The sequence below is a fragment of the Bos javanicus genome, chromosome 2, assembly GCF_032452875.1.
Source record: "Bos javanicus breed banteng chromosome 2, ARS-OSU_banteng_1.0, whole genome shotgun sequence".
Lineage (NCBI taxonomy): Eukaryota > Metazoa > Chordata > Mammalia > Artiodactyla > Bovidae > Bos > Bos javanicus.
Window position 1 is genome coordinate 28,107,909 of NC_083869.1, and position 27,215 is coordinate 28,135,123.

Here is a 27,215-nt window from a genome sequence, read left to right on the forward strand (position 1 = left end):
TTCCAATGAACACCCAGGACTGATTTCCTTTAAGATGGACTGGTTGGACCTCCTTACCGTCCAAGGGACTCTCAAGAGTCTTCTCCAACACCACAATTCAAAAGCATCAATTCTTCGGCGCTCAGCCTTCTTCACAGTCCAACTCTCACATCCATACATGACCATTGGAAAAACCATAGCCTTGACTAGACGGACCTTTGTTGGCAAAGTAATGTCTCTGCTTTTTAATATGCTGTCTAGGTTCATCATAACTTTCCTTCCAAGGAGTGAGCATCTTTTAATTTGATGGCTGCAATCACCATCTGCAGTGATTTTGGAGCCCAGAAAAATAAAGTCTGACACTGTTTCCACTGTTTCCTCATCTATTTGCCATGAAATGATGGGACCAGATGCCATGATCTTTTTCTTTAAGCCAACTTTTTCACTCTCCTCTTTCACTTTCATCAAGAGGGTCTTTAGTTCTTCTTCACTTTTTGCCATAAGAGTGGTGTCATCTGCATATCTGAGGTTATTGATATTTCTCCCGGCAATCTTGATTCCAGCTTGTGTTTCTTCCAGTCCAGCGTTTCTCATGATGTACTCTGCATATAAGTTAAATAAACAGGGTGACAATATACAGCCTTGACATACTCCTTTTCCTATTTGGAACCAGTCTGTTGTTTCATGTCCCGTTCTAACTGTTGCTTCCTGACCTGCATACAGATTTCTCAAGAGGCAGGTCAGGTGGTCTGGTATTCCCATCTCTTTCAGAATTTTCCACAGTTTATTGTGATCCACACAGTCGAAGGCTTTAGTCAATAAAGCAGAGATAGATGTTTTTCTGAAACTCCCTTGCTTTTTCCATGATCCAGCGGATGTTGGCAATTTGATCTCTGGTTCCTCTGCCTTTTCTAAAACCAGCTTGAATATCTGGAAGTTCACGGTTCACATATTGCTGAAGCCTGGCATGGAGAATTTTGAGCATTACTTTACTAGCATGTGAGATGAGCGCAATTGTGCGGTAGTTTGAGCATTCTTTGGCATTGCCTTTCTTTGGGATTGGAATGAAAACTGACCTTTTCCAGTCCTGTGGCCACTGCTGAATTTTCCAAATTTGCTGGCATATTGAATGCAGCACTTTCATGGCATCATCTTCCAGGATTTCAAATAGCTCAACTGGAATTCCATCACCTCCACTAGCTTTGTTCGTAGTGATGCTTTCTAAGGGCCACTTGACTTCTCATTCCAGGATGTCTGGCTCTAGGTCAGTGATCACACCATCATGATTATCTGGGTCGTGAAGATTATTTTTTTGTATAGTTCTTCTGTGTATTCTTGCCACCTCATACTATCTTCTGCTTCTGTTAGGTCCATACCATTACTGTCCTTTATCGAGCCCATCTTTGTATGAAATGTTCCCTTGGTATCTCTAATTTTCTTGGAGAGATCTCTAGTGTTTCCCATTCTGTAGTTTTCCTCTATTTCTTTGCATTGATCGCTGAGGAAGGCTTTCTTATCTCTTCTTGCTATTCTTTGGAGCTCTGCATTCAGATGCTTATATCTTTCCTTTTCTCCTTTGCTTTTCGCTTCTCTTCTTTTCACAGCTATTTGTAAGGCCTCCTCAGACTGCCATTTTGCTTTTTTGCATTTCTTTTCCATGGGGATGGTCTTGATCCCTGTCTTCTGTACAATGTCACGAGCCTCTGTCTATAGTTCATCAGGCACTCTGTCTATCAGATCTAGTCCCTTAAATCTATTTCTCACTTCCACTGTATAATCGTAAGGGATTTGATTTAGGTCATATCTGAATGGTCTAGGGGTTTTCCCTACTTTCTTCAATTTAAGTCTGAATTTGGCAATGAGAAGTTCATGATCTGAGCCACAGTCAGCTCCCAGTCTTGTTTTTGCTGACTGTATAGAGCTTCTCCATCTTTGGCTGCAAAGAACCTAATCAATCTGATTTCAATGTTGACCATCTGGTGATGTCCATGTGTAGAATCTTCTCTTGTGTTATTGGAAGAGGGTGTTTGCTATGACCAGTGAGTTCTCTTGTCAAAACTCTATTAGCCTTTGCCCTGCTTCTTTCTGTAATCCAAGACCAAATTTGCCTGTTACTCCAGGTGTTTCTTGACTTCATACTTTTGCATTCCAGTCCCCTGTAATGAAAAGGACATCTTTTTTGGGTTTTAGTTCAATACATAAAGTATAGTTATCCCTAATGTCTTTTAGGACAGATGCTTTCTTCTTTTAAGTAGGCAGGTAAGTGAGGTGAGTCATCATTCTGGAAAGCTCCAGATTCCTAAAACCTTTCAGAAGATTTTCCTATAGGAGGTTCAGTCCAAGACCCATGGGTTCTTAAAAAACTGATTCATCGTGTTGTGAAATGATTCATCTGGGAATTAAAATGAGAAAAAAGCAAAGTGTAGAATATCTGACAATAAGACCTGAGGTTAAAATCGTAGTCACTTCTGATGTTCTGTTTAATTGCCCTGAAGTTAACTAATGGTTATTTTTAAGATATTTTGTCAGCTGTGCCATTAATGCTGAGTAGATGTATATGGTAAAATAACTGAGATAATTTTTTTATGTTTAAGGCTGTGTTACTGTGAAGCAACTGCCCTTCTCCAGATGATCCATCTGTTGTCAAAACAGTAGATTATCAAAAAATGGTTCTTTAATTTTTCTGAGTGAGTTTTGTATTATGTATTTATTCCATGTAATTCTGGATTATAGTTTAAGCTTCAACCTAGATGTAACTTAATCTGGATATAGTTTGTTCTTCTGAGTGTTAGTTCTAACATATGTATAGCTCTCGGAGAGGAAGTACTGGTAACAGCAATAATAGTAACACGAATAATAACCATGATAGCTAATCTCTGTTGAGCTTAATTTAGGCAAATACTGTGCTAAGTGCCTGACTGATATTTTCTCATTGTATCATTACAAAATCCTTACAAGGCCGGTACTATTCTGTCTCCATATTGCAGATGAGAGACTGAGGTGCATAGAATGTAAGTAATTTATGGGGAGTCTGACAGCTGTTAAAGTGTAAGTGTAGGGATGTGTATAGAGGCAGTCTGACTCTAAAGCTGATGCTTAAAAATAGTGTTCATTCCTGCCTCCACACTATATGTTGTTACTTTACAAATATATTGGCGTCAGGATCTATTACTCTTTTCAAGGTCTGTTCACTAAGACTGCACGGCAACACTGCCTTCCATGAAACCATCATTGTTCTTTAGAGGAAGATGCAATTCTTATCTTGAATTTCAGTGCTAGCCTGAGGTTCTGGAATCAGCACAGCCCTTCAGTAGGGCCCGGCCGATTACATTTCTCCCAGAATTGGAGTCATTACTCACACAAAGTTTTGCCCTTTTGGTTATGAAGCCTGCAAATCCTGGCTTTAAAAATCTCAATTAAATGTGATCATGTCCACACAATCCCTCTCCAACATGACTGGTATTTCTTGTAGATATAAGCTCCTCAAAGAAATGGCGTTTGCTTATTTAAAATTTTCCCTTTCATTTTCCAGGTTTTACAGCTGCACTCTGTCAGCTTAAGCTTGCATTTGAAATTGACTTTAAAAGCCCAGATTCCCTTTTCCAAGACCTCTTATTTCTAAGCCAATTAGATAACATCATACTGTGGGGATTTTCTGAAGTGTGCCCACTGAAACAAGGCAGCCACCTGCCTTTCTGAGGTCTAATCTGCTGGCTTTCATTGTTTCGTAAGATGACTTCAGGGTACCGACACGGTCTGGAGCTGTGTGCAGATTGCTCAGTCGTTGAGTTATGTTGTCCCTAGTGGAGCCTAGGCCACATGTTGTTCCTACTGAATATCAGGTTGCAGGAGAGCATGGGAAGCGGTCTGAAGTTCTTCGGAATCACTAGGGTGGACTGAGTTCCCTTTCATTCTCATACTAATGAGTTTTCTGGAAGTTATAACGAAGGAGCACTTTGAACATCCAACCTACGTAACCTCTGCCAGAGTCACCTTTTTAAAATCGTTTTTCATATGTTGTTTATCTGCCCAGTGTGAACACACAGTCCCAGTTTTCACCCGTTTTAATGCAGAAAGGCAACATGTTATACGGTTCTTTATCTTGGGTTTTTTCACTGAATTTATTCCCATGTGTGTATACAACTTCCCCATCCTTTTGTATTGCTACCTAATATTCTTTTACAAGACATATGATTCATTTATCCAGTTCCCGATTATTGGAAATCTGGATGCTTGCAAACTTTTGCCATACAAACATCGTTTCATTAATTTTTTGTGTATACATGTCATGTTTGCATGTATTTTAAGTTTTTCTGTAGGCTAAATACTCAGAAATACAGGGTCAGAGGGTGTATGTGTATATATCGTGGGTAGATATCACCCAGTCATCTTCTAAATCATTGTGGTTTTTAAAACTCTTATCTCTCATTACTCTGCAGTCAGGATGCTAGGCTTCAGCTAAACTAATTAGTGGTCCTGGTAAATAGGATAAAGATTTTCACCTGTTTCCTAACTTTCTCAAAACATCCTTTCCTTCTATTCCTTCCACTCTGAGGACTGAGTTCAGCTGCTCAGTCATGTCTGACTCTTTGTGACCTTGTGGACTGCAGCATGCCAGGCTTGCCTGTCCTTTACTATCTCCTGGAGCTTGCTCAAACTCATGTCCATTGAGTTGGTGATGCCATCCAACCATCTCATCCTCTGTCACCCTCTTCTCCTTCCACTCTACACCTTCACAAATCCTTCCCAAACACTCAGGAAACCCTTCTCTCTTATGGGCTCACAGTTGCACAGTTTGCTGTTGCTCTTCTTTTCTGATTTATGGCATGTGCACACTCGACTCCCTTTGAAGCTCCATCTTATGCTGCTTGCAACTGAATTGCTTCTTTTGCAAAGTCTGACCTTTCCAGCCAGATTATCAGCAGGTTGAGGGTTCTTAGCTTTCATTTTCACATTTTGTGTACTTCTTACTGCCTAGGACAGTGCTCTGCACATTGTGGGCTTCTTTTCTAAGCTTCTGACAAAAACAGATACAGTGTTTCAGTTAAAAGCTAATAACATCTGCTTTTTATGAGAAAAAAATGAAAAGCGCCAGATGTAGAAAAACTCCCTGACCTGTCACTGCCCAGTGATAACTACTCTTGACGTGTTGTTACACATCCATCCTGCTTATGAATAAATATACAGATAGATGTGATGTACCATTTTACACATGACCTCACACTATTCCAGTGATGAAGTACCTTGGTTTTCTTCAATAAAAAATTTGTATCTTCTCCCATGTCACCTGGTAGCATTCTAATTGTTAACAGCTGTATCGTAGTTTCTACACTCACACAGCTTAGTTTATTTAAGCAGTACTGAACTGATGGACACTTGTGGCTTGTAGTTTTCTCTCTGGGTCAATGCATCTGTCAGTACTAGTGTGATGATCTCTTGAGATAAGGTAAAGTCTTGGAAATGAAAGAACTGCATTAAAGCATGGATATACCTTATGGGATCTAAATAATTACCTTTAGAAGAGAAGAAAATTTAAAGCAGTGTTGAATATTTTCCTAGACACCTGTCAAATTCTAATAGTTAGCTGTGGCCTTCAGTACAGCATTCAGTCATCAAAAAGTATCATGAAATATTAGACATAAATCAAAGGAAAAAAATCTCAAAGAGGTACTCCAGGAGAAACAACCTTTGCATGTATTTGTGAGTGTACAAATGAATCATTGCTCTCTGCCTTTCTTCCTGCTGGGCAGTGAGTACCTGTCTTTCTCCTTCCATAAACTATTTAGGGAAGCTTGTCTAATTTAGAATATCATAAAAGCATTTTCTCTCCTGTCAAGGTACAGAGAGGAGCAGTGTTTTCTGTTTCTTGGAGAACAGTTTGCTTAGGAAAGTACACAATCTGATGAAAGAGGCTGCAGCTGTGGGCTATTTTGAAGCTTACTTGAAAACACTTTGGTATGTTTATTTCTTTACTACTCCACTTGATTTCAGAAAAGATTGAGATATTTTGCAAAGATGCAAACAATTGACCAGATAAAATTTATTTGGTAGATGACTAAAAGGAGGTAAAGGGAAACTGAGGGTAAGAAAGTACATAGAAAGCCAAGAGTAAGGTTAGTTCACGAAATACACACAAGATGAAATTGCCATCTTTGATGTTCTAGAAGAGTTGCACGTGGGCAGTTTGGTATGGTTCAGTCACAAGATTAAGTCCTGTGTACTCACTCCAGTTGGCCTCAGATTTGGCCTTGAGCTGGCACGTTGGGTTGTAACCTCATCTTATTATGATTAGAAAACAACCCTCCTACTCAGAAGAAGTTCAGATGTTACTGATTTGGGGGCCCAAGTGACAGTGCACCTAGAGAAGAGACTTACGCAGTGTGAATTCATGAGGCCAGAATTTCCCAGCTGGAAAGACCTTTAGGAGGTCATCCGGTTCTCCCTCCTTAGGATGGTGTGAGGCCTTGCAGATGTGTCATGCTCTCAAGGGGGCTCTGCGGGGCGCCGAGTCTGCACACGACCAGACCTTCAGCCAGTTGCTTCTGCTCTCCAAGCCACAGTTTCTTTGTGTACCATACAGGAGTGAGGGCTGGTTCTTACCTCATGGGATCGCCATTAGGATTAAGTGAGATGATGCGAGAGGGGGAGGTGTAAATCAGAACAGCAAGACCCCGCCTGGTGCCCAGGAGGACGGCTGTAACCAGGGACAGATGCAACATGCTTTAGTGAGGATGTGGGGCCATTGGAAGCCTCAGACACTCCTGGTGGGCATGTAAAATAGGCAGCTGCTTTGGGAATTCCTCAGAACTTAACACATGATCCAGAAATGCCACTCAGATATGTGCTGAGGAGAAAACACCAGAACTTGTACACAAATGTTTATGGCAGCATTATTCTTAAGTGCCCAAATTGGAAACAACCCAAATGTCATCAGCTAATGAATGGAAAAAAGGGCAGTGTATTGCATGTTCTGTTTAGGTGAAATGCCCAGAAAAGGCAAGTGATTCGAGACAGAAAGTAGATGAGTGATTGTCTAGGACTGGAGGCTGTGCAGGAAATAGGGAATAACTGCTACTGGACATGGAGTTTCTTTTGGGGGTGATAACATTTGCCTAAAATTGATTGTGGTGATGGTTACTCTATGACTTATACTTTTTAAATAGATGAATTGTGTCATAGGTGAATTATATCTAAAGAGAAGGAAATGGCAACCCACTGCAGTATTCTTGCCTGGAGAATGCCATGGACAGAGGAGCCTGGCAGGCTACAGTCGATGGGGTCACAAGAGTCAGATATGACTTAGTGACTAAACCACCACCAAAGCTATATGTATATGGCCACATGCACACACACAGGATAATGCACAGCGAAGTTCTTAGTGTAGTGAAATAAGCCGTATACTAGGTAAATACTCAATAAAGGTAGGCTTTTCTTTTTCGAACAAGTGATGAAACTGTTTGAAACACCTTATCCTGGATCGGGTGGCTCCCCGGCCTAACCCGGAGCCCAGTTCTAGAAGTAAATCAGAGTTCTCTCCTTCTACAGGAGAGCAGCTGTAGAGGCCCTGTGGCTCCATCTAACATGGTCTTGGATTATTTTGACTTCAGATGACTTTCATTTGGCCTTGAACCTTGCCACTGTAAGAAGACTTTTGAGTTTCCCAATTGTGGATGCAATATAAACCTTGAAAGAGTCAGCAAATTTTTCAATTAGCCATGATGAACTGCTTGAATTGATTCATGGCTCTGTCTGCTATTGACTTTTCAGAGACTGATTAGCCTGCCTCAGAGTTCCCAGGCTCTCAGCTTTTTAATTTTTCTCCATGCAGGCTGTCTTTGGCCATTTCACTTTCCAAACTTCTCTCTCAAAATAGGCTGGGCAATCAAAAGCATTGGAGGTTTCTCCATCGTCTCTCAAGGTTTCTTGGTAACAAGTAGAGTCGGTATAAAATGAAATTTTGGTTTCCTATTACAGTTTTTTTTAATGTTTATATCATTTTTTTAAGTTGTTTTTTTTTTTTTGGCCTCTGCATCTGGATATTGCCAAGTCATTGTGACATGAAGAAATTATGAAGCTTGTTATCAACCTGATATTCTCAATCCAGTGAAAATTTTCTTTGTGTGTGAAGCATGCCAACATTTATTCACCAAGCTGACAGATCAGGGTTTAGATGCTCCCTACCTGATTCTACAGTGGGATGCCAGGAAAATAAAGCAATGGGCCTCTCCATTCTCCAGAATCTGTCAGGGCAACTTAGATTATGCTCTAGGGGTACAAAGAAGAGACAGGAGAGAATACACTGGCCACATCAGACTTTCAACCTCATGGAAGCCTCCCTGTTTGGTTCAGATGTTCGCGGTGAAGACACATGACACATTGAGAAGTGAGCCAGGGGAAGGCAAAGGGAAATCCAATCAGTTCTAGGCACCACTGTGACCTTTTTCACCCCCAGGACCTCAAGAGTAAAAGGGCAGGGCAGGCAGAACCTAGATGGGAGAGGGAACTTGCTGATTGTAGCCACGTCACTTAAACTCTTCAGACTTCAGGATGTGCGACTCCCAAGTTCAAAGCACTGGTGATTTTCCCTTCAAGGATGTGCTGGGTAACCTGATTCAAACTCAAAATACCTTTCTCCAGCATGAATGGCTAAGTAGGGTGGAAGTGGGGGGATGGTCCAGAAGTCGTCACTGTCCAGGCTGTGCAGGGACTGCACCAGGATGGTGGCTGACTGGCCAAAATCCACGAATATGACCACTGCCCAGGAGTCCACATGGTCCAGCACCCTGCACCTGTTCTAGGCTTGTCCCTAATCGCCCAGGTGGTACTCGCCAGACCGGGGGTCCTGTGATGTACTGCCAAGTCGTGCAGGTAGGTCTGCTGCTGCTCCGCCTCGGCCAGGGTGCTGAACAGGGCCTGCATGTTCTGCTGCAGAGTCTCGGTGATGTGCATGGCCCAGAAGAAGGGGGTTTGAGGGACAGTACTGGTCACCAGCAGCCCCACCTCTCTGCTGATGCTGGGGATGGTGGCCAGCCAGCCCAGGTCTCGGAAACATTCCCTCAGGAGCAGCACCAAGAAGGACCCTCTCATTTCCATGGGAACTGCAGAGAAGCTTGTCTTGGGTTTCTCTGTCTCACAGGGCTCACCAGAAGCCTTAGGAGTGAGCTGTGGACAAGCAGTGGTTCTGGCAAATCTTTGAGCAGAGGGCGTCTCCAAAATCGGCAGTGCGTGGGGCCGCTCAGTCACGGCAGGGGTCCTCTTGGGAGACCTGTTGTCGGGATTCACGTACAGCTTTCGTTTGTGGCAGTGCTTCCCATTCGGTACCTGGATTGCAAGTGCAGTCTGTGCACAGAGCCCAGATCTATGAACGCGAAGCGTGTGCAGCCATTCTGGACTCTGTGGACAGGGAGAGGGCTGAAGTCCTTTAGAAGGCATTGGATTTCCTCCTCAGAATATTATGTGTGTATATGTATTCTTCTCATATTCTTTTCTGTTATGGTTTATTATAGGATATTGACTATTGTTCCCCATGCTGTACAGTAGGGTTTTGTTATTTATCCATTCTATATATATTGGGTTGGCCACAAAGTTCCTTTGGGTTTTTCTGTAATATCTTACGTAAGAATCTGAATGAACTTTGTGGCCAACCCGGTAATAGTTTGCATCTGCTAATTCCAAACTCCCAATCCATCACTCCGCCACCTGCCATCCACCTTGGCAGCCACAAGTCTGTGCTGTATGTCTGTGAGCCAGTTTCTGTTTTGTAAATAAGTTCACCTGTGTCGTAGTTTTGATCCCACATATAAGTGATGTCATGTGGTATTTGTCTTTCTCCTTCTGACGTATTTCATCTACTGTCATATCCATGTTGCTGCAAATGGTCTACTGAGAACGTGTCCTTGATGGTATCCCAGTCAGGAGTACAAGGCATATCCACCCCTCAGGTTCAGCATCTGGGAGGCAGCAGGCCCACAGTCTTGTTGCCATGATAAACTAGCCAAGATAGCATGTGATAAAGTCCAATAGGTGTAGTTTCAAAATCACCTTGTGATAGGTGGAGATTTCTAATCTTCCTGTAAGAGGAAATAAAAGATACTAGATAACAATGATTGTGCAGACCTTGAATGAGAAAATTCAAGTGTACCTTGAGTGTATACTTAACAGTTGTCCTTTCTCATGCCCTCTTTCCTTTGCAACAAATATTTATTTCGATTATTAAAATAAGTGCACTTGATAAAAAAGATCAAACATTTGTTGATGCTTACAATATGCTAGCCACTATTCTAGGTTGGGATACTTGAAGAGTAAAGATGAATAAATCTGGTGAGGACTTCGGGTTGTCTTACACAGTTGTTTCAATTACTCTACATGAATTTTGAGAAAGGGTTAGTGTTAGCTTGCTGTGAGACTTCCAATAAATATTATAATTCAGCTTTGATGAGGCTCTTATTTTTGAGACTCTTATCCATTGTACCTATTTGCACAGCTCTTGTAGGTGTTGGAGACAGGTTTGTAAAATGAAAAGCATACAGGAAGAACTCAGTAAATGCTGAATTTAGCACCTTTATTGACCATGATTCTATCGCATATTGCAAAGCAGAATCATTGGACATAAATTCTGGCATAAATTCAAGCATTTACTGACTGTATGACTTCTTTCATTGTACTGCTCTTGGTTGGACATCTAAAGTGTGCCAGTTAGGGTCCAAGGTTCTGGAATTCAGGGATCACAAGCTGGGCAATGTGTCTGTTCTGTGGAACCTACATAAGGAGGACTCCTCTGTGAAGAGGATCTGAAAATGCATGTGATTTAGTGAAAATGTGGTATAGACACATGAATACTTATGTGCGTGTATATTTTTGGAAGGAGTATTTCTGTTTCAGATAGATATGGAAGAATTTTTGTGTCATTAAAAAGCAGTCAGCAATGATGTAGTGGGCTTCCCTTATAGCTCAGTTGGTAAAGCATTTGCCTGCAATGTGGGAGACTTGGGTTCAATTCCTGGGTCAGGAAGTTCTCCTGGAGAAGGAAATGGCAACCTACTCTAATATTCTTGCCTGGAGAATCCCATGTACAGAGGAGCCTGGCAGGCCACAGTTCATGGGATCACAAGAGTTGGACATGACTTAGCGTTACTTTCTTTCTCTCTTTAATGATGTAGTAGAATGCTAACATTTTCAAAGACGTTATCTCTGGTTGCATTGTATCACCTGGATAGTTTCGAGTGCTGGAGAAATGGTCTACTTGGTGGTACTTGTCAACTTTAACCCAGGCTGGTGTTAGGAAACCAAGCTTAGTAGGTCAAGGACACAGAGGCATGTGTTAAGACATGGTCCTACAATAATAAGTTTATAGCTTGTTCTCTCTCCCTTGTGGTCATTTGGGGCACAATTATATCCTTTGCAAGATTTTTTCTATGCTCACTGATTCAACAAAGATATTTATAAGAGTATAATTCAGAATTTAAATATAGAAAAGTTCTCATAAGGGAGTTTATCTTTAATTCAGACATTGTATCATTAATACTTTAAATCTCATTATAACATTATAACCTGAGTGCCACATCTTTCTTCTTGTATGGAGACTTTAGAGAACAGTTCTGGCCTGATGCCATCTTCATCCACTCATTTATTAACTGTGTTCATAATGATGAGCTCACATATCCAAAAATAGTCATATCAGGCTGGATGTTTCTAAGAAAATTGGTAAGTCTGTGGCAGGTTTTAAAACTCCTTGTATTTGGATAGAGTCTACAGTGATTCATTTTCTGGGGGTTCTTGAGGCTGAGGACATGCCCAATTTTTGTTTTTTTCTGGAGTAGAATTCATGACCAAGCAGCCTTTTTTGAACACCTGCTAAATCTGAAAGCACTGGACTAAAAATGTTTTATACATGTCATCTCCTTTGTCCTCATTATAACCTAATGAGGTAGGTGTTGTGACTCAGTTTTGCCGGTGAAGAGAGGGACCTTTAGGGTGAGTATTGATATCCAGTGAGTGGTTGGGTTGGAACTTAGCCTCAAATCTGTCTGATACAAAAGCCCTTTGGTTGGCAACTGCTATGTTGTGCTGTCACCTAGTGGAAAAATACTAATTTCATCTTTGTTCTTTTCTTTATTTCCCAAATTTTCTATAATGTGAATCAATTTTATATTCCAATAATCTCAACCAATATCATTAAAATGTGTATTGTAGTGAAATTAGATTAAAAAACATTCTTCTCTGTGATGTGAAAAATATAAAACTACATGAATCTTAATATTATAACCCTATATTTAACAGTTAGATAATATAATTAATGTTTAAAATAAAACATAGTAGATACACATTAAGGTTTCTGCTTCAGTTATTTTTCTTGGGAAAATAGCATTTATTGATTAAAGAGCTTTATCCCAGATAATAAAATTGATTATTTTATTTCATTGTCATCATGATTGGGACAAGGACAAGAAAAGCATTTCCTTCCTCTTTGTAGTAGACATTTATGTATATGGAAAGATTATGGGTAATTGTAAGGGAGTTTTGTGATTAAAGGGAGAGCATGGCTAGAGGACTCAGTAAAGGTTTCTGATAATAGTGGGGATTTGAGCATTTTTCCCCCCTCTTCTTTCTCTTGCCCTACCAATATAATTCCCTAGAGAAGGAAATGGCGACCCACTGCAGTATTCTAGGCCTGGAGAATCCCGTGGACAGAGGAGCCTGGCGGGCTACAGTCCATGGGATTGCAAAGAGTCGGACATGACTGAGCAGCTAAACCACCACCAGTATAATTTGATCTTAGGAGCAGTTATCAATACTATGGGAGACAAATTAATTTAGATAATTAAATCAGCTTATTTTAGGCTGTTTATTTAACCTTCCACTCCACCACCACTGGAAAGAGGAACCTGGTGGGCTGCAGTTCACGGGGTCGCGAAGTGTCAGACACCACTGAAGTGACTAAGCACACACACATGCACACACACGGAGCACGTGCCTCCCCACTCCCAAAACATCCATCCTTTTTGGCTAGTCACAGTGAATCCTGGGAGTTTTTGCCTCATTTGGTCTTGAGTAGGACCTGACAGTCTGCATTTTTAATGAAGGATCTAGGTAAGTTGTATGATCAGGCATAAAAACATGAAGAGAAGCAGTAGAAAATGAGATTTTAAAGTTGGATTAGGTCCAGAATCTTCCCTGGTGGCTCAGAGGGTAAAGCGTCTGCCTGCAATGTAGGAGACCTTGGTTCGATCCCTGGGTCGGGAAGATCCCCTGGAGAAGGAAATGGCAACCCACTCCAGTATTCTTGCCTGGAGAATCCCATGGACAGAGGAGCCTAGTGGGCTACAGTCCACGGGGTTGCAAAGAGTCGGACACGACTGAGCGACTTCACTTCACTTTAGGTCCAGAATATGAAGAGCCTTGAGTCCTAATCCATGGATTTTGGAGGTGGTGCTCTAAGGTGTGAGGAGCCAATGAAGGGCACCCTGGAAGCAGGGAGGCAGCTGTGGAATTTGGATTGGAAAAGTGGAGAGTCGTGGGCAGCCTGAAGGAGGAGCCATGGGCCAGCAGAAGCTGTTAAAGACCTTGAGGCATGAGTCAGTGCAGGTTTCAGCTAGGACCATGGCAGAGGTGTGGGGAGGAAAGGACATGAGTCAGCACTATTAAAACATCAGAGTTGAAAGATCTTGGCGAATGATGGAGAGAGGAGCAAATCACACAAGGGAGATGCTGGAAAGACACTGAGGCCATGTGGGCAGAAGGGTGGAAGTTGAGGAGGGGAAAGAGGTGCCAGGCTTGTTGCCATCTATTGGAGTGTGAAACTCTATTGGGACTTCAGTTTGAGGAAGACAGAAATGTGGGACTCAGTAGAGACCACGACCGAAAGAGCTGTATTTAGCAGTCCTCTCCATGGAGGCTGTTGTGGAGACCACGTGGTCAGGTGAGATTGCTAAGGAGGATGTTACAGGGACCGTGGTGAAGTCCTTGGGGAGCAGTAATGGGCCAGGTGGAGGACAAAGGGAAAGAAAGTGCCATCACAGGAGCCAGGAAGGTGGAAGTGGTCAGCGGTTTTGATTTCTGCAGTGAGGGGAAGGAAAATGAGGTCTTCTCAAAGGACATTGGATCTAGCTCAGTTTTAGCAGTAAGGGGAGAAGTTGGATATTCAGATTTAATGAGTAAAGAGATGGTAAGGAAGTGCTAGTGGGTAATTTTTCAAAGCTTGATGGGAAAGGGCAGTAGGAGTCTGTCATAGCTTGGGGGTTGAGAAAATTTTGAGGTCAGTGGAGACTTATGTATGTTCAGAGGCTCCATGCAGAGGAGGCATGGTGTACGACCCAGAGGACTCTAGAGGGTGGTGATTCTAAAGACACTGGCTTTTCATGTATCAAGTTCCAGGACTGTGCTGGAGTCCATAGGTAAGACAGCCATCATCTGTAAGTATCCCAAGAGAAGAATGAAAGTTGATAGTAAGGGGGGAAGGGATAGTTAGGGAGTTTGGGATCGACAGGTCCACCCTGCGATGTTTAAAATGGATAATCAACAAGGACCTACTGTATAGCACAGGGAACTCTGCTCAATGTTATGTGGCAGCCTAACAGGACAGGAGGGGAGTTTGGGGGAGAATGGATACATGTCTGTGTATGGCTGGGTCACACTGCTGTGCACCTGAAACTATTACAACATTGTTAATCGGCTATACTCCAATATAAAATAAAAAGTTAAAAATGTTGACAGTGAGATTTGAGCCTGGGCGACTCAGGGGTGGTGGCTGCACAGTCGAGGGGAGGCCTTGGACAGGAAACCACATCTGGAGCATCAGGGTCAGCACTGGGAGGGAACGATGCATGGACGCCAAGGTGTGTTGAGGAGAGCGAGGTGGCCGAGGACTTCATCGAGGACACAATGCTTTCATTGTCTTGTGGAGGATGTGTGTTCTTTTGCCAGTCAGCAAGGTAGCTTATCTCAGGTGGGGAGCCTTCCTGGGCAAATGCTTGAAAATGTATTGGAAGAGCAAAATTGTTTGTGTGATTGAAGTCGAGGAAAGTTGGAGGGGTGGATAAGAGCCAGAACAAAAAATGTCTTATGTGTCTTGATGAGGAGTTTAGGTTTTTGCGTTTTTTGCCTCCCTCCCCCCACCCCCTGCCAGCTTTGGGGAACTTTTGATAAGAATTTAAGCAGAGAGGGAATTCCCTGGTGGTCCAGTGTTTCAGACTCAGTGTTTTTACTGCCGCGGCCTGGGTTCAGTCCCCAGTTGGGGGACTATTATTATAATAAGATCCCACAAGCCCCTGCAGTGCAGCCAAAAATAAATAAATAAAAAGAATTTAAGAAGAGATGTGCAATGATCTAGTTTGCCTTTAGGAAAACCATCCTGGCCGCATTGTGGACAGTGGTTTAGGAGCAAGACTGGCTGCAGCAGCCAGGTTGGAAGGCTGGTGTTTAGTCCAGGTGAGAATCAGTGGAGGATAAAGGTAGATACTTGGAAGCAGGAGATACTTGGACGGAACTGAGGATTTGCAAGGTTTCCATGAAGATGGAGCTTGAGAGGGTGGGAAGGGAGAGGAGGAGATGTCAGGAAAAGCTGAGGTTGACTTCCTTTCTGATGTTGAGTTTGGCAGGTAGGAAACCTTTGCTGGGAATGACACCAAATGTTTAGAATGTGGTAAACCTTGTGGGATGTCTCGTCTCAAATGGAGGGAGAGTAGACCAGGGTCTGTATCTGCAGATCACGGGAGGGTGTGGCCTGGAGAGAGAAACATGGACATGCTGAGCACAAGAGCAATGGCTGAGACCAGCGTGCAGAACAAATCCCAGGGCATGGCTCCTGCACATGTGCAGAGCCTCTTGCCTCAAGCATTAATGATCCATTTTCTGAGTGCCTTCCACCTTTCCAGTCTTAGCTGTCTTCCAGGTTAGCCACTGGACTCTTAGTGGCATTAGGCAGGAAAAGAAAAACAATGATGGCATCTACATATACTTCGTTTTACTACCAATTAGCAGATGTGATGAGAGGTTTGGATCCTTAGAAGAACATCAGATCCCATAGTTAGGCTTGGATTACTTGTCAAACTCATTTATATTTCACCATGTGGCCCCCATCTAGCCCTAACTAAGGAAGCTGAAGTTCCAATTTTTTTTTTTTTAAAGTTAACCCCATGAGAATATACAACCATTATGTATCTTGGTTTCTATTTAAATTCGGTAGTTGGACAGTGTTGTCTTTGGCAAATACAAGAATTAGAATATATAGTTTTTCCGAATCTATTGCAGGGAAATCTATGTAACTTACTTTACTGCTCTGACAGCCTCTTCTTAGTACTGAATTGACAAAAATAGAATTTATGGCCCTTTTCTACCCTGAATTGAAACACAGTTGAGACTTTGCCCCAGAAATAAAACTCCTGTCTGGAGCATTTTTACACTGGAACCTTCATCGTAGCTTTCAGTTATTACTGAGAATTAATTTTCCCAGTGATATAAAGGAAGTGAGTATTCTCCCTCTGGAGGTGGTGGGTGTTCCTTGTTAGCAATAAGAAAACAGGCTCTTTCCATCTAAGTCAGAGCCTACTTAAATGGTTATGATGGCTGGCTTTTAAGCAAAACCCTAATGAGAACTATTACAGATTTAAGAGTATGGATCACATGTGGGTCTTGTTTAGATGTTGTTTTGAATAAATAAGCTGAAAAGACATTTTGGAGACAGTGGGATAAGAATCAACATAGACTGATAACTTAATTCTCCTGAGAAATCATTGGTGATTTTGTTGTTTGTGAAAACGTCATGATCGTGTTTTAAAATGTCCTTCTCTATTAGAGATGTGTGCTGAAGTATTTACAGGTAAAATGATCTGAAGTCTGAGATTTGCTTTCAGAATACTGAAGCATAAAGAGTTAGAGTGTAAAGATGAAATCTCAGTGGCAGGGCAGTTCCAGTTTAAAAAAAAAAAAAAAAGACTTAAAAGTGAATGTAGTAAAATGTAGAAGCCAGGAACAGGAGGGAGTTGAAGGTCTGCTGCTTATTTGATTTTGACACGTCTGTGGACACCAGTACTCTTTCCACACATAGAGTGACAAGGTTTTTGCCTTTCTGACCCTCGAATCAAGGAGTACTGCACTGCTGTTAGACTGTGCCATTGTGGCTGACACACCCCACCACCCAGGAGGGCTTCTCTGGTGGCTCAGACTGTAAAGAATCTGCCTGCAATGTAGAAGATCAGGGTTTGACCCCTGGGTTGGGAAGATCCCCTGGAGAAGAAAATGGCAACCCACTCCAGTATTCTTGCCTGGGGATGGAGGAGCCTAGTGGGCTACAGTCTGTGGGGTTGCCAAGAGTCAGACACACTGAGCAACTCATGGTGACTGACTGACTGACCGACCACCTGGTACTCGGGCGGTGGTCTGGGCAGTTCCTGTCTTGTCCTCCTCAGAGGCTTCAGCCACCTGTGGAAGTAACCATGCGGGGGATTCCTTGCCCCCTGTTACGTTTTTGAGACTTTTGACTGAGATAACAACTTGGGTGGGGTGGTTTGTAAAGACAGCTGGAATGGGAGCAAGTAGAGATTTCAATAGCAGGCATATTTTCACATAGAGACCTTATGATGTCATTGTTGGCTCTTTTCTCTAATCAGTTCAATTTTGAGCTGGAATCAGATTCTTCACTCTTTCAACCCAAAGTGCAAGTCAGTGCTGCGTATGTACTTTTTTTTTTTTTCATAACTAAACTCCCATCTGAAGTCTCTGCCCTTTGCAGACACAAGGATAGGGAATGGAGTCCATCACAAAGGGGACATAATTGCAGTGAACCACCACAGACTTGTTTGCTTCTTTGAATTATTCCCAGCACAGCAAGACATTAATACGTCGTCTCTGAGGCAGATGGGCCCATCCATTTTGATCATCCACTTTGCTTTTATTTGACGATTATAACCATGCTTTTCCTCTCAGGATCTTCAGATGCTTAGAGAAAAGCCCAGAGTTTTCTTGACAGCAGCTGCTGCTTTGCTTAAACTGGTAGAATAAATTAAGCCCTTTAGCTTCCTCATGTGAAGTGAAGTGTTAGTTGTTCAGTCGTGTCTGACTCTTTGCAACGCTGTGGACTGTAGCCCACCAGGCTCCTCTGTCCATGGGATTCTCCAGGCCAGAATACTGGAGTGGGTTGCCGTTTCCTTTCCAGGGGATCTTCCTAACCCAGAGATCAGAACCTGGTCTTCCACATTGCAGGCAGATCCTTTACCATCTGAGCCACCAGGGAAGCCCTAGCTTCCTCAGACTTGTCTGTTAATCATGTCACCACAACAACAGGGTCCCTGATGGCAAAGGGTAGTAGCTGTCTAAGGACATGGTAAAATGCCTTTGAGTTGCAAGTTGAGATGATCTGGCCCAGAACCTGTGTCTGTGTGTTTTAGCCAAGTGTGGCTTATTCATTCATGCATCCAACTAACAAGTTTTAAGTGTCTGTTACCTGTTAGCAGTCTGTATTGAGTGGTGGTTCCCAGAGCTGGATTTTGTGTTCATTGCAGCAAATTTCAAGTGTGCTCTGACTCTAGGGATTATGGATGTGAGAAGCTAAAAGGATTTCAGGATGTAATGGGATCTTAACTTGCCCCTCCCCTCATATCCCTTCAAGATCCCTGTGGTGCTGTATCTGCAGCTTCTGACTTCCTTCTCCAGGGGCAATGGTGAGAGAAGTATGGGGAGAAGTTCCTCCTGATACAAAGTTTGCTTTGGAAAATTTTTTTCAGGCAGCAGGAAAATGTTATTCACTCATTTAACAAACACATATTAGTTAGCCGTCACCAAAAACTCAATGGATAAGAGTTTGAGAAACTCCAGGAGATTGTGAAGGACAGAGAAGCCTGGCATGCTATAGTCCACGGGGTCACAAAAAGTCAGACACAACTTAGCAACTAGACAACAACAAAACACAAGATACTCTAAATGTGAGGACTCAGAATATATTGAACTGTGTCTTACCCCCAGGGCATGTGCTTTCAGAGCTCCAAATTGTCATGCATGTTAGAACATCTTCTTAGTATCTTTGGATTTTGTAGCAAGATACCAGGTTAAGCAGATTAACAAAAACAACAGAATCCATTACTCTGTAACAAACACAGACTCATCCATCTGGTGGAGAGAAGTGTAAAGGCAGAGTACTAAAAAGCACCAGCTCCTGTCATTACACGCCCTGTGTATTGTCATCACACGCCCTATGTGGTCGAAAGTTTGATGGTTGTTTCATTGACCAGACCAGGACTTTAATGGTGAGTCTTCATTCCAGAATTCGTTGCATAAAAATCAAAAAAATGTTGGAAATCCTAAATGGTACACATATTGTGGCAAATGCAGGTGAACCATAAGTTGACCTCATGGTCACATCAAGATTTTAGAAGGTTTCATCATTTTCGTTCTTAACAATTTAGTAGCTCATCTTACTATCACTTCCTCCCCTCTTAGAAAAGTCATATCTTTGAATATTGTTTTGAGGTAGGAGGTGGTTACTTTTACTTTCTGTTTTATTATTATTTTTTTAATAAAAAGAATTCTGTTTGCATTTTTTAACAAGAGGTATGTATATCTTTAATTTTTAAATACCTGATTTTTGACTGACAGCATTGTACATAATAATGATAAAATTACAAATGATGCCAAAAGAGGAAGAGGCAGAGGGAATGTTTCTTCACTGCTCGTGGGGTGAGCAAAACATTCTTGGCCTGTCTCTACCTAGCAGTGTATCTGATTGGTGAGTTTGGAGGGAGGAAGTGGGCACGTGTGGCCCAGCCCCTTGCCCTCCCTTTCTGAGGGAGCTGGACTGCTCATAGAGAGGTGCTATTGGTCAGTCACCGTGGCCCTGCCTGGGGGAGGTCGGAATGCGCTGGACGTGCTTGCTGGGGACAGGATAGGTAAGTCTTGTCTAAATCCAGGGGTCGTTCATCAAGGAAGGCTGGTGGCTCAACATTTAAGCCACATTCTCAAGTTATCACCTTTGTAAAAAGGGTGATGTTTTGACCGCCCCCCACCCGAACTTACTGGTCATACTTCTAAATTAGTTCAGAACTGGGTTGGGCGGGGCATGGGTGATATATATTGGGGTTCCTTAATGTACATGACCCAGTGAAAAGAAGTCCCTCTCTCAATTCAGAGCCATCACCAAGTCCTAATAAGTTCTTCTGGAAATGCTCTGTGCATATGCAGATGCATCGAGAAATGTATATATGCGAACCTCCTTCTTATGTTCAACAGTGATGAGTACTCTGTTCTACTAGCGTCTTCTTGTGTTTTGATGATCTATTTGATACTTGCTGTTGGGTGCATAATATTTTACAATATGATGTTGTATTTAGTTTACAACCAGAAAGAATAAACATACCTCCATTTGAGCCTCACGCCCTGATAAACAGTGAGAAACTGTAAAGTTCTGCTGGTGACCAATAGAGATAGCAACTCTTTCCCATTCCTTTTCTTTCCCCACACAAAAGAGGTATATCATGTATCTCACCATAAGACGACTTCATCCTCGGTAATGGAGAGCATGCTGGAAATCTGTGTAGGGATCTACTTTTTCAGAGAACCTATTCAGTTCAGTTCAGTCATTCAGTCACATCTGACTCTTTGTGACCCCATGAATTGCAGCACACCAGGCCTCCCTGTCCATCACCAACTCCCGGAGTTCACTCAGACTCACATCCATTGAGTTGGTGATGCCATCCAGCCATCTCATCCTCTGTCGTCCCCTTCTCCTCCTGCCCCCAATCCCTCCCTATTACTGCTATTTAATTAGGAACTTTAAGCTGAGTATTAGCTGGAATGTATCTTTAGGGCAGTTAGTCATAATTGTTGTGAAGGAACTCTTTGGCACTGACATCTAAAAGTTATTCAGAAATGTTTGTATGGATGTGTATATTTTTAAGCAGATACTTTGGTGAAATTATATGACAAATATTTTCTATATTGCATCCTATATAACAGTTGCTGAGTCTGGATGAGTTTCCATTCTACCAGACTCAAATGCACTTGAGTATCTTTCACGGATTGTTAATCCCTAAGCAAATTTAGGTCTTGGCAGAACATTTTTCAAGGTGCTAGCATTGCTTGTACCACTCAGAGTTCACATGAATGGTGTTTAACGGGTAACTCACCCCTGATCTTTATGTTGGCTGTCTGTACAAGGTTGGAATCCAGTCCACAGTCTGCAGTAAGTTACGATCATCCAGTCCATCTTAGTTATTTTTCTTCTCATCGTCCGTTCTATTCAGCTCTCTTTCTGTTTCATTTGGAGATGTTAACATGCGCCATTACCAAAACCCAGTGGATGCTCTTGTTGGCACTGCTCTTCTGCTAGCTAGTTTGCCTTTTATTTTTTAATACCACTGTGAGGCTGCTGGATTTAGTGTATCAGTCAGGCTTCAACCAGAGAAACAGAACCAGGAAGGTAAAGAGATTTATCGCAAGAAATAGTCTGACATAATTAAGGAGTAGAGCCTATAGGGTTGAAGGATAGGAAGAGCAGGCCACAACTCTTGGGCATGGCCAAAGCTATTGTCCACAGGCGTTGCAATTTCTTCTTCAGAGAAGCCCTAGCTCAACTGTTCAGGCCTGTCAGGGACTGAATCAGGCCCACCCAGGTTATCAAGGTATAATTTCCCTGCGGTTAAAGACAATCATGGACTTTCATTATGTCTACTGTGTCTTCACGGCAGTGCCTACATTAGTGTTTGATTGAATAACTGGTGGCATAGCCAAGTCGACACCTAAACCCGACCATCACAGTGTGTCTCTGATGCTTGTTACGGTTCTCCTGGTTTTCACGGTCCTTTCTGCCGCCTGCCTGGAGCAGTATGCTGTTAGCTGTGTGCTCTTCTTTCTCATTCCCATGCCTCCTTCCCCTGCAATTAAGTTAACTTGGTAACTCACTGCTGTATCCAGAGCATCTTCGGCTCTGCTCCGCTGCTAAACGTTTATTCTCCCTTTTTACCCTTTGGTTTTATATGATGTGTGTTTTCTCATCTATGTTATTTGTCTCACCAGGACAGAACGTTGCCATTGTTTTCTTCATTAGCTGAAATCACAGATCAGCTTGGCACCCATTCCAGCAGGAGTGTTCGTTCTCAAAGACAATAGTTGCAAAATTGGATGCTGCTTTCTTGGCTGCTAGCTGTTCTCATTGTTCTTTGTCACCCTGTCTTGGGGAAATGCCATATTGGAGGTTTGATAGGACTAAAACTGAACAAGAAATCTAATTACTTCTTGTTTTGTGCTGCTTCTTCAGAATAGCTCCCTTCCTGCTTCCAGAACATTCTCTTTCACAGCATTGCCCTTTCAAGTTGGATTTCCGAAGTTACAAAGTTCCATTATCCAAAAAGCAGCATTTATCAGATTTGATTCTTTCACATTAGAAAATGTTAAAGCATTATAAGGAAGTTGCTATACGTGTGTCCTTCACTGATCTAGCTTAGTGTTTTGAATTGTTATTATTGAATTATAAGAGTCTCTGTTTCTCTAGAATCTCTTCCAATTGCCTATAGAACATTTTAATATTCTCATTCCTTTGTTATCCTTTTACATTCTGGAAAAAGAGAATGCCAAATTTTAGCAGAACTAGGTAAACATTGAATTCCAAGAGGTCAAAAAAAAGTAATGCAGATCACTGGCAAAAGGGCCAAGATTTAGCTGGAGCCACTTGTCTATAATTGATAGAAATGGACTTTTTTCTTCTTGGTATTTTAATAAGTAATAACATAGTCAGACAGAAAAAAAATGTGGAAGTATAAATTAAAATCTGAGTGTTTAGTTGCTCAGAAAATCCACAGTCAGAAAACACTGACCAAGAAGCAAAGCATGGTAGAGCATGTTATTTGTCATGGGAAGGGGTATCAAATGACTTCCCTGGTGGCCCAGTGGTAAAGAATCCACCTGCCAATGCAGGAGACATGAGTTCAATCCCTGGGTTGGGAAGATCCCCTGGAGGAGGACATGGCACCCCACTCCAGCATTCTCACTGGGAAAATTCCACGGACAGAGGAGCCTGGTGGACTGCAGTCCACAGGGGCTCAAAGAGTCAGACACGACTGAACACGCACATGCGTGTGCACGCACACACACACACACACACTCATAGGATATCAAATATGACCTACAAAGTTTTAAAGAATTCCTGACTATAAAAAAAATGGAAATGAAATTCCATAAATAACCTCATCAACATCCTTATTCTGGTTATCTATAGAAGCTTCAGACAATAAGTCGTTTTAACATGCTTTGGTGGGTCAGGGGTTCGGAGAAGTCTGAGCAGGCTGCTTTCTGGTCCCGTGCAGCTGCAGTCAGGTGGTCAAGCCCTCTCCTCATGGGTTCTCCTGCCTGCAGCATGGAGGCCTCAGGGCTGCCTGCACTATACTGCCTATACGGTGACTGCAGCATCCTCTGCTTGTATTCCACTGAGCTCGGTGGAAACCACATCACCTTCTCTGGCACTTGACTCTGTTGGTTATGGGCAAGGCAAAGACCCACCCAGGTGTAAGAAGGGGGCACTGGACTCCATCTCTTGATAGTGGGGCTGGAAGGATTCTGGAAGAACACTTGGATCAGGAGGTGTTATTATGGGCATCTTCGGGGGTGGGGGGAAACCTGCCCTGCCCTGGTCTACCCTCTGGCCACAAAAATCCACATACCTCCCACATGCAAAATATACTCTTGGGTTTCCAAGACTCTCCAGAAGTCTTGTCTTATGGCTTCAGGCTCAGGCCCAAAGTCAAGGGCCTTGTCCCAGTCATCTTCCTGACACACAGCCAGAACAAAGTAGGAGGGCAGGCTTCTTAAAGGCCTGTGCCGAAGTGGGAAAACCAGAGGCCCTGGGCCCACGACAGATGTGAAATTTGGCCTGTTGCCTGTACCTCTATGAGGGTTCTGTTTGTCTCTCGGCTCCATGCTCTGGGCTCTTGCTTCTGCTTTTTAAGTGACCCTTCATTTTTCTGAAGGAGTCAATGTTTGTAGCTGAGTAGCCTTCTCAGACTTTCCTGGCCCTAAAAGTTTTGGGATCTGAATGCTGTTTTCATTTTGTACTCTTTGTTATAATCTAACCTGGCAGTAATTTCACAGTACAAGTATCTGTAAAACTGTGGATTTTCTTGAATGTTGATAGGTTCACGTATTAGACAGAAGTCATGACCTCAAGATGCTTTGTCTACCTTGGACTCCTTGTGACACTGGCAGACCACACCCTTAGGATTCTCAGAAGGCTTATTGTGTAACGCAGAGATTCTACAAGGTCTGCTCTTAAGATCTTTAGAAAGCCTGATGTATGTGTATATGCGTGTGTGTTCTGTTGTGTAAGCCCTGTGACCCCAGGGACTGTAGCCTGCCAGGCTTCTCTGTCCATGAAATTTTCCAGGCAAGAATACTGGAATGGGTTGCCCTTTCCTTCTCCAGGAATCGAACCCATGTCTCCTGCATCTCCTGCATTGGCAGGTGGATTCTTTACTGCTGCACCACTTGGGAAGCTTAGAAAGCCTTAGGTCTGTTTAAAAGCTTCCAGGAAGCATCACCTTAGATCTTTCTAAAGTCTTAACAGAGTGTCACTGGTCACAGCCTGAATTTGATCTTTGCTCTGAAGCCGGGGCTGGGTTTGAGACTTGCTGGATGTCTAGAGAGTCTGTGGATGAGAAACCGGTTTGTGTTTAACAGTGAGTCCTTTCGCTCATCTCTCAATTCATGATTTATCACAGGCAGCAAGCAGAACCCAGGTGTCCCTTTAAGCTCTCTGCCTGGAAATGTCTTCTGCTAGATCATTAGATCCATTTCTGTTCCTGCTTTACCATAGATATCAGCTTTGCCAAACTCTGTCACTGCACAGCAGGGTCGTCTCATCCTCTAGCATCCAGTAATAAGCTTCTCACTTTCCTGTAAGCTCTCACTGATGGCCTTCTTAAAACAAGTCTTTTCTTCATCTTCCATTATCTTGCGTGTCAGGAATTCCAGAAGTAGGGTCAGAGGGGAAGCACTTTTGCTAGTACCCCAGGCACCAAGGAAGCCGGTCTGACTGCCCCTGGGCTGCTGGGATTGTTGTTACTTTAAGTTGCCTAGTTTGGGTGTGGCTAGTGATACCCCACTCCAGTACTCTTGCCTGGAAAATCCCATGGACGGAAGAGCCTGGTAGGCCGCAGTTCATGGGGTTGCTAAGAGTCGGACACGGCTGAGCGACTTCACTTTCACTTTTCACTTTCATGCATTGGAGAAGGAAATGGCAACCCACTCCAGTGTTCTTGCCTGGAGAATCCCAGGGACAGGGGAGCCTGCTGGGCTGCCGTCTATGCCATCTATGCCGTCACGACTGAAGCGACTTAGCAGCAGCAGCAGCAGTGATATGCTAGTAATACCGGGAACCATTACCACTGCTTCTTTTCTTTCCGGCCGTGGTCACCCTCAAGTCCCCGTACGTCTGCTCTGCTTTCAGAAGTCCAGATTCCACACTCCCCTTACCCCCATAGCCACTGGAAAGCCTCTGTGCTTCTCCACTGTCTGAATTCCAAGCCCCTTGACTTGCTGGACCACAGAGGCTGCCTGTCACGGGCCAGATTTGTCCCACAGACACATCATTTTTAGGCTGTGTAGAAGAATTTTACTTTCACTTGACATAAACGTGTTAACGTGAAAAAAAAAAAAAAAGGAGCATTCACATAAAAACCCAAGCTATCCACTTCTCTGGAAGAATTGGAAATTCTGGCAACACTGGCTACCTTCCTGTGGCAGCAGTCTTCTATCCTGGGCTCTCCCTCTGGGGGGGCGGGGCAGGTCCTGTCCAGACCACCCAGCTCCCTACTGGCTCTGCTTTTCATGCCCTACCTTCCCACTGGGTGGGATAAGGTCTTTACTTCCTCTGCCTGGTGAGCTCCACAGGTAGTCATCCTCTCTCCTGAGATCTCACAGCATTCACATCTTGGTTACATAGCATTCACATTTTATTGAAATTATTAGCTTAAATGTCTGTCCATCTCTGGAGTGTGGACTACTCCAAGGTGTAGGCTTTGATTTTATTCATCTTTTGTCTAGAACTTGTCACCAGGCAGGTATTAAATAAGACTTTGTTGACTGAATGAGAAAATAAGTGGTTCTTTTAAAAGGCTGAGGCTTGTTCTCTGCCCTGCAGGAGTATACAGTTCAGTATGTCACCTGTTATATGTAACACAGAGTAGAATGATATAAAGGTGCAGACGAAATACCAATTGGGAGAATTGGCCGACACTTCTTAAGTTAGAAGAAAAGAAGTAAGTAGAAATTTTGAAAGGGCAGATCAGGCTGAGATATATATGTGATATAAAAAGTAGAGTTGTGAAGTTATTTAATTTGTATAAAACTGGGTTGTGGGTGTCTGATTGAATATGGCGGGAAGTAAGTCTTGGAAAACTAATTTGGGGCAAGGTTATGGAGAGACTGAACTCATTCTGTAGGCTACAGTGAGCTCTTGTGTTTTTTTCTTTTGGAGAAAGTTCTAGTCTATGACTCATGGCAATATGAAGGATAAAATAGTAAGAGTTTAGAGGCCAGAAGATGAATTAGCAGTTTGTTTTAATAGGAGAGACAAGAGGTCAACGTTGAAGGGGCCCTGTCATCCAGCACAGTGGCAGCTGAGGAGGTAAACTTTGCAGAATATAGTGTTTGATAGATTCGGGTTGTGAGAAAGATGAAGTGTAGTCACGATAATAGCACCTGTCATGTCTTGGCTGTTTATGTGCCAGGCGTCATGTTAGGAACCTTAAATGACTGTGCCCTTTGGTCAAAATGACAGGGGTAGGGAAGTTTGACTTTTTTAAGTCAAAATGGAATTTTATTTTAAAAATGTCTTGTTATCCAGTGAATGCCCCATGCATAAACTTTATATGTATATACAAACACATGCATACACATGCGTAGTAGAAATAATACTTGTGTGTATTAGAAGGTACAGGCAGAAATGTCAACTAGGCCAGTAGTTCTGCATTTTTCACATTTTACTTTTCCCAAATATCCTATTGGATAATTAAAGTTCCAAATTGTTATAAATAAAATGAATATTATTTTTTCCATGACATTTAAATTTAAATTTGATCTGTTGTCATACTAATAATTACAGAAAGTTCGAGGACCTCACTTCATGCTTTAACGAGAAGGATCTTTATTTCTATTTTGCAGGAAAATCAATCACAGGTAAAATTTATGATCCTGTTTGTAAAGTTTATCATGTATTCCTAAATATAAAGGAATCTTGAAACTATTGTGATACTTTATTT

The 27,215-nt window shown here is 42.6% G+C and overlaps 1 protein-coding gene and 1 pseudogene across 3 annotated transcripts in view; one reads left to right on the forward strand and one right to left on the reverse strand.

The window, feature by feature from the left end:
• STK39 (serine/threonine kinase 39) overlaps positions 1–27,215 on the forward strand; it is a 319,217-nt gene that overhangs the window by 157,329 nt on the left and 134,673 nt on the right. For 2 of the 3 annotated variants that reach the window (XR_009740264.1, XM_061436130.1), the window contains exon 11: positions 19,071–19,217. The exons of the other annotated variant lie outside the window; for it this stretch is intronic. Coding sequence is in view for 1 of the 2 variants with exons in the window: in XM_061436130.1 (XP_061292114.1) it covers positions 19,071–19,217 (147 nt within the window). In the remaining variant the exon portion in view is untranslated. The remainder of the gene's footprint in view (positions 1–19,070; positions 19,218–27,215) is intronic. 3 annotated transcript variants of the gene reach the window in all.
• On the reverse strand, positions 8,432–9,843 carry LOC133235253 (tudor domain-containing protein 10-like; annotated as a pseudogene).